Source organism: Mesoplodon densirostris, chromosome 11 (assembly GCF_025265405.1).
Source record: "Mesoplodon densirostris isolate mMesDen1 chromosome 11, mMesDen1 primary haplotype, whole genome shotgun sequence".
NCBI lineage: Eukaryota > Metazoa > Chordata > Mammalia > Artiodactyla > Ziphiidae > Mesoplodon > Mesoplodon densirostris.
The window spans coordinates 31,872,520-31,886,583 of record NC_082671.1 but is presented as its reverse complement, the minus strand read 5'-3'; the positions used below and the strand labels follow the sequence as shown (position 1 = coordinate 31,886,583).

Below are 14,064 nucleotides of genomic sequence, written 5' to 3'. Positions count from 1 at the left end.
GTGACGCAGGTGTGAAGAGATAAGAGACTTAATAGGCAGTGGAAGTCGACACTCTTGGAGATGAAGATAAATGGAGAGACCTTGGTGAATGTTAGTCTGGACAGCAATGGAAGATGCAAAAGTGACCCCCGGATTTCAAACCCTGGTAGTAGCTGGGAGACTAACGGTGCTCCTGACAAAAAGGAGGTCTTCGTTTTCTATGGAGAAAAATGAAGCTAAAGAAGTCAATGCTCATGTTACTTTGGCTGTAGATCATCTCCCTGTTAAAAAATTCACAACCATGGTGACCTCGGAGAAACTGAGCAATTCCATGTAAATTGACTTTAAAATATATTTCTCATTGGAGTCTTGTACTTCCCAGTGATGCCAGAGAGGCAGAGGTTTGGTTCTATTAGACACTTCATACAGCTACTAGTCGAGCCAGCTGACTAGTCTCTAAATTATTTTTTTTTTGTGACTAAATATATTTTTTAATCCTGAAAAAACTCCTGGTAATCATCCGAGAGAAAGAATAAATGATATGACTATTAGTTCTGACAGGAGCATATCTGACCCTTCCTAAGAAAAGTTATAATTAGAACTCCAGGGTTTGTTTTTTGGTGAAAGAAGTTGACCTCAATCACCATTAGTGGATTTGTCCATCTGTAGGTAATTACAGAAACTAGAGTTGGGACTAGTCTCTAAGTTACTACACTTCAGTGAACCTATAGAGTTTCCCTCTCCCCAAGCTGCAAAGACGGAAAAAACTTTTTTACCTTTTCAGAGACAAGTCTAAAGCAATAATTTTTCTTCCTGGTTTTACATTAAGTTTACCAGTAAATAAGATGGAGAATAGAAAGATGGAAGAACTTCCCATATAAGCAATCATGGTGTTTATATGAATTCATATGCTTAGTATTTTCCTAGGTTATAGATGGGAAATTTCATTAGAAGGTGGAATCCCACATTGTCATGATTTCATAAATATTAAAAAACTATACTAACAATAAAAATGACTCATATTATTAGGAAGAATTCATATAAATCAACACGAATTCAATCTGTAAGAGTTCATATAGATAAAATTCTATCCAGATAGTATTATTATAATGATCTGACAAATTCAATTCCAATGATCCACTGGTTTCAGTGCAATAAAATTCAGTAAAATTTCACCATAACAAAGACTTTAGGGAATTGGTCAAATTGTGTTATATGCAAGCTTGGAACTACATGCTTTTCATTTCATAGTAAAAGTTAGATAATAATGGAAACTTTTCATTTCTTAACATTTTATAAATGAACTAAATCACTGTGTTCATTTGACTCTTCAGGAATTGTTCAAAATGGTCTCATAAAATGTACAAATGTGTGTACAAGAGAGTTGATCACTTCTTTAAAACTTATGAAGAAAAATGCTCATCCAAATATAAAATAGCTGTGTCAAATGCTGTGCTTCATAGTTCTGTTTATTGTAAGAGTCCCATAAGCTGTATTATACCTGCAGCTGCAGCATTCTTCACACCTTTGACTTTTTTTTCTCCAGTCATCCATGTTAATAATTGACAATATTACAGTCATCTGAGATGGGAATTAGCCAATATCAATGGGTTATCTTTTGACTAACGCTTTCTTCCTTGTAGTTAATGGCTCATCAAAGACATTCTCAAACAAAGATATAAGTTTGTGTGATACATTGGCAAGGTAGCATATACAAGATATATGTAAAGGGCTATTTTCTGGAGAAACAATAGCAAGAATTACCTCATAGATTCTCTAATCCCTACCATAATGGCATCTATAAAGCAAAAATTCCTTTCAGGAGTGTGGAGCAGATTGGCAAAATGTTTCTTTTAAAAGAGAAAATTTGTAAAATTCAGCTTTTATGAATGAAAACATTAGGGAAAAACTTCAGAGAGAAGTTAAGAAAATAAGCACTTTTTTTTTGCCATTGCCTAACATTAAAAATTGATTTTTTTTTTTTTTTTGCCTGTTACGTTCCAGCTCTTCCTCACATAAGATACACTGATATTACAGAACTGTATTCACGGTGAACATGCAGTCCTGTTTTATCTTTATTTTGTATAATACTGGGTAACATTCATCCCTGCATGGTTCCCTCCACCCAGTTGCCCAGAACACTAAGCCACCATAGCTTCTTTGTCTTCCCTTCTGGTCACATCCAGCAAATCTGACCAACCACGTTTGGTCAGACCCACTTATTTAACATCCTTCATACCAGGCCTTCCTCCACATTCCCATACTTCTTTAAAGCACTCCTCCTTTCTCACCCTGATGACTGCAACTGCCTTGATCACTTCCTGTCCCCCCAGCCCCTCTTGCACACAGCTATCAGACTGACCTTTCCACAGCACATCCATTATTAGGATGTTCACTCTGGAGACAACACGACACCCCCATCCCAGAGAAATAGTTTTATGCAGATCTTGAAGATCACTTGGGGGAAGGTGAGACGTTTCTCATAGGTTTAGTAATCCAGAAACTTTCTGGGAGTGAAGTTATTCAGACTCCAAACGCTTACCTTGTATACGCAAAGTTGTTGAAGACTGTCAGGGTGAAATGGATGGTCCTGACCAGGTGCCAGTGGTGAGGAGAGACAACCCAGAGTCCCTGAGAAACCCCCTTGGCCCAGCAGTTTGTGCAGTAGAATCCCTTTTGGCAATGGTAGAGCCCTCCGACCTCCAGGCTTCCCTCCAGAGAAGGAGTTTCAACATATGCGCAACAGGCATGACGAATCCATTTCTCATCACTTGTGGTCCTCTAAGTGACACCGTAGAGGCTCATAGTTAATAAAAATTCTGTTCTTGCACTAGATGATATCATTTTTTTCCTCAGCCATTTTCGCCTTTGGGGACTTTTTGGACCTTTGCTGGAGAAACACAAAACATGTGTGCATCTCCTTTTCTCTGTGAAGGAAGCCTTCCTATAACACCAATCAAAACATGCAGTGCTGGGCTTCCCTGGTGGTGCAGTGGTTGAGAGTCCGCCTGCTGATGCAGGGTGACGCGGGTTGGTGCCCCGGTCCGGGAAGATCCCACATGCCGCGGAGCGGCTGGGCCCGTGAGCCATGGCCGCTGAGCCTGTGCGTCCGGAGCCTGTGCTCCGCAACGGGAGAGTCCACAACAGTGAGAGACCCGCATACCGCAAAAAAAAACCCAAAAAACATGCAGTGCTGGGGCTTTCCTGGTGGCGCGGTCGTTGAGAATCCGCCTGTCGATGCAGGGGACACGGGTTTGTGCCCCGGTCCGGGAGGATCCCACATGCCGCGGAGCGGCTGGGCCCGTGAGCCATGGCCGCTGAGCCTGCGCGTCTGGAGCCTGTGCTCAGCAAAGGGAGGGGCCACAATAGTGAGAGGCCCGCGTACCGCAAATATATATATATATATATATATATATATAAAACATGAAGTGCTGGACATATGTATTAAGGATGGACAGTGAGTAGAAAATCAGCCAGCCTGCCAGTCCATATGACCAAAAAAAAAAAAAAAAAAAAAAATGGCAATCTTCGATAGAGAGATTTGAAATTACAAAGGATTAAGATGCTTCAGAACAAACAAAAGAAACTTCAGGGCAGGGGGAATGATACTACTTCCTAAATGTGAAGATTTTTCTCCAGTAATAAGCCTATCATTTGTAGAGTGCTTTACTGTTTGCAAAACCCTTCTGCATATATTTTTCTCATTTAGTTCCCATAGCAATTGTGTGACATGTTGTGATTCTGCTTTACAGATATGAAAACTGACCCTCAGAGAAATTCATCAGAATGTCCCTAATCTCAGAATTTAATAAGTGACAGAGTCTTGACTTAAATTTGTGTCTTAATTCTCCTAAGTCAGCGCACTTTCCAGTTTACCATATGCTCATTATGTAGGTGGTTGCATGTGACATAGGAAGTAGGGTAACATTTTATTTTATCTATCATTTTCTGTAAGTTACAAGTAACATACAGAGCATAAAATGGGTGCCATTTCCTATATAGTGACTACTTTTCAGATTGCATTTCAAGATCATAAATAATTAAGAGGTTTGTTTGTCCAGAAGAAGGTGAGGCCACTCCCTTTGTTAAAGTGTTTCATTTTGCTACACCTAACTGCACCGCAGGCTTTATGCTGCCTCTGCCCCATTATTGATGGATAATTAAATGCCAAGATCACTGCTAGGAACTTTCTCTGAGAATGTGCCATCTATCACATGTCACCACTTCTTCTTTGCCTTCAGAGTGAAGATGTACTCTTCAGTAATGTATCAGGAACACAACTATTTGCCCTTTGTGATACTGAGATATAGATAGATAGGTAGGTAGATAGATATAAATATAGATACACACACACACACATACAGGTAATGATAATACTGAAGGCTGAAAAGTAAGGGTGTCTGATCGCAGACACCTCTTCATCATTTCTGTTAATGAGGGATGAAAGAAGTAGTCTGCATGTCTCAGAACTGAAATTCACTGACAAGCTGGCACTCATAGTCAACTTTTGACTAAGGGAAAATTTTAACAGACTTCTTTTTTTCTGACTGGTTTTATGGTCAAAAGACAAAAATGCTAACTGTTAACCCACTTCAAGCAGTAATAATTTAAAAATCATTAAGGTGCTTTATAGTTTACAAAGTCTTGTTGTGTTATTTTCTTTAGTAAGATAGAGTTACCCCCAATTTACAGATGTGAAAGCTGAAGTCTGTTGACTTGGCCATGGTCATACAGCTGCTATCTGACTTGGACCCAAAATTTCTCATCCCAAACCTCTGCACTGATTCACACGTTCTGAGCTGACTATGCACACACACACACACACACACACACACACACACACACACACCCCTTTGTGACTTGCAGGAAATAGAAATGAAAACCAAAAAACCCTTAAAAAGTGCAGCCATATAATGTAGTTATTCTTGTTGCTCCTGATAATATTATAGAACCACATTTCTACGTGTGTTTCACGTACTGTGTTCTCGCGTTTTACTTACACTCCAGTGCTTAACGATTGCATTTTCAAGCATATGAATGGAAAACGCCCAGCTGCCCCACCAGACCAGGTTGACATAATATGAGCTTTCTGTTTACTCACTGAATAGGCACAATTCGTGCCCTGCCAGCTGCTTTGTCCACAGTCTTAACCTTGCTCTGTAAGAACCACCTGTATGAGTGGTTGGATGATGAATTCTATACTCTGGTTTGCCTTGGGATCTTCTGTTAAGATTGACTCAGATAATACCTCTGAGCGTGAACAATATACCACTTTCTGAAATAGGTTTGGACCACTACAGCCAGGTGGACGTGGACTTCAAAACACCGCATTGAGAAGGAATACCATTTACGGGGATCTTCTTGGATGAAGAAACTGTTGAGAAAGAGAAACGTTTAATGCTGCACTCAGGATACCTGAGTACTGGGTCAGGGTGTATTAGTATTTGGAGTATTAGGACTGTGAAGAATTGCCCTGTCCTACTCATTTTAGATAGCAAATTGCTCTAAGATCACGGTGTAGAAGCCAGATTACATCCTTTTTACTGGAGGTGGGAGATGATTCATAAAAGACACCTATCCAGAGAAATGGACTTTTTAACATTGGAAACTGATACCAGGGTCACTTCAAGATCCAGCAGAAACTTTGGTAGTAACTTAAATAGCCAAAAAGACAAGCCTGTGACTCAATGCAGAGAAAGCCTTTTCTGTACATGTAACCTGATAGCTACACTGAACCTGAATGTCAGTCCTTTTCAGGACTTAGAAGCACTTGTAGTTTCAATGCATAAGCAACTAGCAATCATCAGTACGTCAACTAAAACTCGGAAATTCATATTATCTAAATAAAATCTTCATGCTTTAATCAGTGCAGTCATTAAGGAGAGTTTACATATGTGCTTTACTCTTAGTCAAACAAAAACAAGCACCTCCTCAGGCCCCAATGACATTATACCTTATTTGAACACGGGCCGAGCATGTTGTTGCTGGAGTAAGGGGAAGAGACGGCGTTGAGTTCGTCTAAACCTCTCCAGTTCCATTTGTAGACAGAACCTTGAGATATTTGGAAGCTGCGTTTCTGCTGCCTGCAATGATAGTTGTTCTACTGGAAATTTAATTGTGAGTGGGCTGTGACACCAGACTTGTTTGCTCCAAGTGACCTTATCTCAGTATCAAAACTTGGCCCAGGGCCTTGAGGGCATCCCTCCCCATTCAGTCAGAGAAGCAGGAGCCAGGGCATGAGTGGAGTGAAATGTGTGACCAAAAGTGAGGAAGCTGCTTTCCACTGAGATTAGCTCCCTACCACAGAGAACTCTATTTCTAAATTGTTTAAATTTGGTCTGCAGGAGATTATTTTGTGATCCTTGTGTGCTTCCTGCATCTGTTTAGTCTTAAGCGCTTCCTAAAACATTTTTCAAAATCCACTCGTGATTTTCTAATCCTTCCTAATACATGCACTGCTTAAAATGCACCTCTTCTCTTTCTTTAATCCTAGCTTTGAAAATGCAAATAAATGTGTGAGCCTTGGGAACAGACTGGAAAAAATGAATGAGGGCTGTCGGATGCATAGCTGAATGTTGATGGTTCTGTTGTTCACGCACCTTACAGGAAATTTCAATCTGCCTGGTCACTTCAATATGAAAAGTTAAGGCATTGCCATTACAGCCATTGTTTATGTTTAGGATTAGGGTGAAATAAATGTATTGCACTCCCTCTGCTGGCCCTAAAGCTGCAACAGTTTATTAACTAGACCTATTTTTAGATGTATTTCCCCATTAAAAAAAAAAAATGGTGTATAGAAAAAGCAAGCAAAAACTGGGAAAGCTGTTAATTTTATTATTCATTTAAAATGTCAAGAAAAACAAACATCTGCTCAATGCCTTTGGTTCGGATGAGCAAGAAAGCCTGCAGGTTTAGGCTTTTCAGCACAATAGTAAGAAAAGGTGGGGGGGGGCACCTCCCTTCTTCCTGAGGCGGGCCTCTGACAGCCTTGTAAAAATTACTTCGTCCCTTTCAAATACTGAAATAATCTTTTCCCAGAGCTAGTCAATAAGTATGTTTTGTGTGTTCAAAACAGTCCAGGAAAGTAACAGCCTTTGTTTGTCTTGGGGTGGGAAGGAGGAGAGAAGGTGTCTTTCTCCTGGTGTCAGAAAGGGAAGCTAAAAGATCAGGCTGAAACGTTATACCCCAGGGGAGGCCACTTCCTTGCCGGAAAGCATGTTATCCACAAGGCTGGAAGAGAATCACGGCACCGTGGAATTTTACAGCAGTGGTTCTACTCATGAGTGAGAAGAGGCTACCAGGAGAGCAGAATGCTCCAGATGCCAGGGGGTCCTGAGGGCCCCGAGCCCTGTTTCACTCCTATTAATCAACATATTGAGGTTTTCCTGCACGGCGCATCTTGTGCCTGGGCTTCGCTCTCTGCTTCTGCTCTTGCTTGCTCTCTTCCCAGGCGTCTGGATGCCAACCACATCAGCTCCGTGCCCCCCAGCTGTTTCAGTGGCCTGTATTCTCTGAGGCACCTGTGGCTGGATGACAACGCTCTGACAGAAATCCCTGTCCAGGCTTTCGGAAGTTTATCAGCACTGCAGGCCATGACCTTGGCCCTGAACAAAATACACCACATACCAGACAACGCCTTTAGAAACCTCTCCAGCTTGGTGGTTCTGTAAGTTTTATTGATTTTTTTCCTCTCTCTTTTAACGGTTTCTAAATTCACTGTAACACCTTGTAATTCACTGTAAGACCTTGACCTTAAACAGATAGCCCTTCAGACTTTGAATAGGAACATTTTAAGGGAGGGAAAAACCCCCAAAATGACTCATAAATGTTCTAATTGTGTAAAAGAATTAAACAGCATTTATCGAGCACCTGCCAAGGGCCAAGCACTGCTAGGCATTCAAAGATAACAAAATATGACCTCTGTCTTAGGGAAGCCATTGTGTATTGTACATGTAATCACCACACCATATGGTTAGTCCTGCGACCGAAGTTAATAAAAAAAAATCCCTTATTTCTGATAATAATTTATAATGCAGGTCAAATTGAAATATGCCCTTCTTATTATTTAATAAGAACTTCTTGAACCCCTTCCAACAAGGGAACAGAAGCAAGGAATGAACACTTGACAGCGAGCTATGCATTTATATGGCTTTTTTCCTTTGAGGTCCAGATTTCACTATTTCGAGTAAATCAAAAAGATTCTCAAGTAATAGTTTGAAAACTAATCAGTTCAAGAGTGTAGAAGAATGCCCCACATGTATAACATAATAGTCAACCAATCCTGATATAGGACAACAGTAGCTGCTTGACAGCCTCTAAGAGCAGTTTGTATGGTGACTTCGTGGAAGGCGTCTTCTGCACTGTTTCTGGCTTTGCTCCATGCCCCCCACCAGCCCATCGCTGTCTTCAATCAGTCCACTTTTCCTGATGACATGTCAGTCTCTTGCACTGCAGTATATACACCTTTGAGGGCTGGCCAGCATCTCATCCATCTTTTTAGGCTCCCCTCAACCCTCTTTCCTCATGTGTTGCATGTAAAAGATCCTCAATAAATGTCACAAAGATGTCACATGAAACCAACATATATTTATTAGAATGAAAACCTTAGTCTGAAAGGATAGGACATGTGGGGTGAAAGTAACAAATTTCTATACTGAATTTCACATACAAAGGTGATGCTTCTATCCCACCAGAAGCTGGGTAGGTGCTTTAATTTTTCCCTCCACTAGAGGGAATGGATTTACAGAGATCCAGCTATTCTTTTTCCCCCATCCTTAAGCCCATTTTCCAAAAACCCCTTTATGACTTAGTCCAGTTTTCAGTTATGCACACAGCTCTTCTCACTGGCCCTGACCTAACCGACTTAACCATTGAGCCAAAGATGATAATTAGAGCCATTTATACTATGTCAAGATAACTACTCTCCTTGGGCAGCCAAAACATCTGATCCCCATTCTCTGTGGCTGAGATTGTTGTTTCCTCTTAACCTGTAGCCCCACCCTGGGAATGTAGCCATGATAAGCCATCAGCTTTAATAGAGAATGTGCTTAGTACAGCTAGGACCTTCCCTCCATCCTCCATTTGTCAGTGTTGGTCAGAATCTCTATTTAGTATCCTACATCCCAAAGCCATACTGAACAACCTGAATTTACTTTTATCAGTCTCGTTGCTCACTCCGTGATTATTATACATTCCATGCTATCTCAAATATAGAATCATCTGTGGGAAGAGTGAACGGGGCAGATAGCCTTTAAAACAAACAAACAAAAACGTTAAACAAAGCATTTCGTATATATAATCAGTGCATTCTTTCGCATAAGTTTCTTTGGATTTCAGCAATCAAAATGTTGTGCCTAAGTTTCCATGTGCAGTGTGCCTTCATGACTGTCAGTAATGTTCTCCTGCAGGCATCTCCATAACAATAGAATCCACTCCCTGGGAAAGAAATGCTTTGATGGGCTCCACAGCCTGGAGACTCTGTGAGTTGACCTTTTATTTGTTTCCTTTTTTTCAGTGTTTTCATGACTATTCTGAAGGAATCAAAATAGCCTTAAAGTCAGACTTGCTATTTGGTTTGGTTAATTGCCTGAGCTTTAAACAGATATTTACAGTGGCTTCATCTTACCCTCACACACACACCCTACAGAGCTGAACAATAAAACTGAGATTTTATTTTAATCTATCAAGAGTGATAAATTAGTTAGAATCATTATAAGCTAAATGAGATGTCCTCTACTGAGCAGTGACTGTTTGCTTAGGAACGTGTGCTCTGTCAAGGATTGGTTCCATATTGTCACTCAGGCTCATTATTCATGAGTCTGGTCCAACCCCACGAAGGAGAGGATGCAGAGTAGCAAATGCCAAACTCTGTCCAATCCAAAAGGAACAGGCGTCTCATTAGCAAATGGTGAAGCTTCCTGCTGAAGCAACTCAGAAGTCTACAAAGTAGTAACAGTGGTACATTTACTGAGTGTATCTCTAACCAATATTGTACTGAGCACTCAGCATACATTGTTTCAGTCACTCCCACAAGCATCCCATGAGAGCAGGTGCTACCATACCATTTTAGGCTCCAGTAAGGTTAAGTTACTTTATCAACATGACATAGCCAGTCAGCGCATAACTGGGATTTGCTTCCTTCCCTAGTTTGACTCCAAAATCCATGCTTACCACTATAACCTACTTCCAAAGAGTAGGGCAAAACCTCAGTTCTGAGTTGGTATCTGTAATAAAAATACATAGAGTCCAGCCAGCTGACCACTCAGAGCCACAGCGAGAGCAGTTCTCATGGGCCTCCCCAGGGCTGAGCTGTTTCCTAGGGGAGGGGCTCCTCTTAATCGCCCTGTTGGGTAAGAGGCCTAATGAGGATGCCGTGACAGGCAGTGAGGACACCGTGTGTGCTGGGAGAGGAAGTGGTTCCAGCTGCGCCCTCCTCACCTCCATGTTTTTAACACTCAAGTGTAATAAGCCACACAGCGCCGCTGAATCTACAACGCTGGCTCTGACCAGGACTGCAGAAGGACATGACCAAAGACCACATCTTGTATGGCTTTGGAGCCCTTGTTCATTTGCATACAGACCTTAGCACTTTGTCCCTGGTCAATTTAGCTTCTAACCAGATCTGAGTCCACTCATTTCCTGCAGGACCTAACAGCTGTCCTTCCAGGGCAACTTAAGTCACTCTGCGCTTCCTCTTAGAAAGGAGGAATCATCCTCATAAGGAGATGCCAAAGGTGAACTTGTCCAGGCGGGACTTTGAAGTCAACTTAAAGGCACAGGCAAGCTGTTCCCATCAGCGGCTTGGAAAAATTAGAACATCTCCCTTATTTACACAAAGGCTGGGCTGGGGAATATTAGCAATGGATAGCACCTTCCGGTCCTTTTCAACACAACAGGAACAAAAAAACAAGATGGGCTTTGATAGGTATTTCCATAAATGGTCTTCCCCATCCCCCCCGACCGGGGCGCTTGAGGTAAGGACCCAGGATTGCAAATTCATGCAATACATGCACTCAGGGCAAATTCATGTGAGTCTCAATGTCCCCTCTTCCCTCGCCTTGCCCAGGGCTACAGAGGCTCAGTAGGTTGGTTATTCCCAACCTCTTCCTTTCCCTCACTAGAAATCTAAGTAATTTATAAGGACCCAATCCTCGTTTAATCAAAACAGAGCATCTGGAGAGATTTACAAACAGGAAGAAAATTTATGTCCACAAAAGACACAAGTTTCCTGCCTGCTGTATAGCTTAAGGATGGTTTGTGCCAGACAAGTAGGAATCTTGATTCATGTTTAACTTGGTCAAATTATCTCTCTCTTAAAGTTAAATAGCAATTCTTCCCCACAGAGGAAGATCTAACCACATCTGATTGCCTGACCAAAAGGTTTTTCTGCGTCATCTGGGAAATCTGCCGTTCCCAGAGACAAGGAGGCAATTGCTTTTTCATATGGAGATGTAGATAAACGGTGGAGTTAAGTCTATAAAGTGCTTGTGAGTAATGGAACTGAAAAGCCATTCGTGTCACAGATAGAGGAACGAATGATTTGAGATTGTTTGGCCATTCCGTCTCTATGCAGGAAGGATGATAGAGAGCTTTGCCTCACAGACCAAGGAAAACATCACCCTTCGGACCTGAATCTTTATTTGTGACCGTGTGGAAATTCTAGACCTGAGGTCGTTCCTGAGCGTACCCTGTACCACATAAGCCTCTCCAAAAGCAGGCTATCATCCTGGACCTCAGGCTGGGAGAAAGACAGGAACTGTACCAGAGTCAGGAACAAAGCCACTCTCCTAGATGTCCTCTCAGGAGAGACTCTGAAAAGCAGTGGGACAAAGTCAGAGAATGGAGGAGGGGACCGGAAAGTGGATGTGGTTCCGGAGCCCCGAGGAGGGTACAGACTAGCTGGCAGCTTGGTGAGCGGGGTTCGGGAGAAGAGCTACAGCGGCCAGCCGCCAACACCTGGCCAAGTGTCCCTCCCGCTTGGACATTCACTCTGCTGTATGTCCCCTCCCGTCTTTTAATGCCCAGTGCCATTGAGCCGTGACTCTTTGAAATTTCTCATGACCAGTCTAATGACCATTTTAATGCAGATACTTGTGGAATGATGGTGGTCAGCCAACCAACACAATCTCTCTTCATTAAGAAAAGGAATGAGAATTGTTATCAATGATACTGGTCCATGGGAAGGGCATGTTAACGTTCCTTGTAAATGTAATATATATGAATTTTTAAGTGAAAAACTGAACATATTATTTACTTATTTTCAGAGATTTAAATTATAATAATCTTGATGAATTCCCCACTGCAATCAGGACACTGTCCAACCTTAAAGAACTGTAAGTAGGACAAATTTAGTGGGAGAACTATTCTTTGTGAATTTATATTAAAGTATGTTTGACTATTGCACCTAATACGACTTACTAGAAAAATTTAAAAGGTCATGTAAATAATGATTAACTACATCCAAAATGTATTTTAATTTGCTTCCATCACCAACAAACAGCAGATAATCTTTTTTTAATCTATAATGGATTTCTCTAATATATATATATTAGAAAAAAGGATACATATTTCTTTAAGCCATACTCTTTTCCTAAGCCACATTTTCCCAACATTTATATACGTTATAGGTTTGTAGAGAACTCTATCGGAATTCAGTTATTTGCTGAGCATTTCGAAAAGACAAACTTTCCTAGGTTGCGTAGGACTGGATGAACACAATATATGTGCCTAGTATAGAGCTAGGTGCCTTCATATACATTATTTCATATTTTTTAATGTTTCATAAATCTTGTTTAATTTTTAAAGAAACTCACCATTTTACTACAGTAAAGCGAACTTTCAGCTATTAGGTTGCATATATTGTCTTTTATATATTATAATTTAATTACTTTTCTTTGTACCTAAAAATATGAATAACCTATGTAATGTTCTAACACTTGGAAAGGAAAATAAACACAGAGCCTATTCTCTTGGCAGAGAGAAATAAGACACACAGCTAAAGGATGTAGACAGCAGGGCTTGTTTATAAGAAAAAACCTCTATGTGGTTCTGCCTCAGAAAACCCCACACGGGGCTTAGCCGGGAAGTCATCATTGTCTGGGTCGGGCAGCCCCAAGACCGCCATTCACCTCATTCAGCCACAGACCCACATAGACCAAAGACCATTGACTCTGCCCCTCTGCCAGTCAGACATTAGCACCGACAGATGAGAATCAATTTGTTATTACAGACTCACTGAGCTGGGGCACCTTTCTTCAGCTCAGGAAATTTTGTCCTCATAAGGAGATTACTTAAATCTCTACTTCACTGCAGCTTAAGTCAATTTTCTCTTCTCCTGGCTTTAAATGGGGTAAAGAGGAGTGATCATAATCCTCTCTCCAAAGATGGTTTCCTCGGTCTCAGGTTGTTCTACCATGATGCTCTATTGGATATTAACGGATGGATTTTCTTTTTATAGCATTAGGTTGTAAGTTTCCATAAAGCACAGTTATTATTTTCAGATTCTTTATTCCTCTTTCAAGATGACAGCTTGTGATATCTTTTTCTCCTAGATAGTAAGTGAGGGCACAAACGTTTCAAAATGCATAGAGGAATTTAACCTTATCCTCTAGTTACTAAAATTGCTGATTATTGCCACGGGTTTGGTGAGGGGACTATTAAATGATTTTACCCCATAGGCTATTTTCTATAAATTATCTTTTCCTCTCTTTCTAGAGGATTTCATAGCAACAATATCAAGTCGATACCTGAGAAAGCCTTTGTAGGCAACCCTTCTCTTATTACAATGTAAGTAGCCATAGTTCTTTTCGATTTTTCTATCCTGCAAAATAGCATGAATTGCACTTTTAAACATAATACAATAAATGTTCTATATTTGCCCAAGTTTTATCTCGGTCACTGTAGTGTATATGGAGATGTTTTGCTAAGTTTTAGCCAAATGCTGAAACAATAGTAGAGATTCTTTTTCTTAGGGCCTACAATGTGCATTGCCTTATGCTTGGTATCTTCAAATGCCTTGTGTCACTTCACAATAATCTTATGAAATGCTTTTTTGCTTATCTCTATTTTCTAAGGAATAAAACTGAT

At 40.9% G+C, this 14,064-nt stretch overlaps 1 protein-coding gene across 3 annotated transcripts in view; it reads left to right on the top strand.

Annotated features, from left to right (window-relative positions):
- The window catches only part of LGR5 (leucine rich repeat containing G protein-coupled receptor 5), a 120,346-nt gene that overhangs the window by 88,462 nt on the left and 17,820 nt on the right, over nucleotides 1-14,064 (top strand). Inside the window, exons 5-8 of one of the 3 annotated variants that reach the window (XM_060112777.1) lie at nucleotides 7,430-7,645; nucleotides 9,387-9,458; nucleotides 12,243-12,311; nucleotides 13,693-13,764. In XM_060112777.1, coding sequence (XP_059968760.1) covers nucleotides 7,430-7,645; nucleotides 9,387-9,458; nucleotides 12,243-12,311; nucleotides 13,693-13,764 — 429 coding nt within the window. The remainder of the gene's footprint in view (nucleotides 1-7,429; nucleotides 7,646-9,386; nucleotides 9,459-12,242; nucleotides 12,312-13,692; nucleotides 13,765-14,064) is intronic. The other 2 variants (XM_060112779.1, XM_060112778.1) reach the window with 2 other exon arrangements.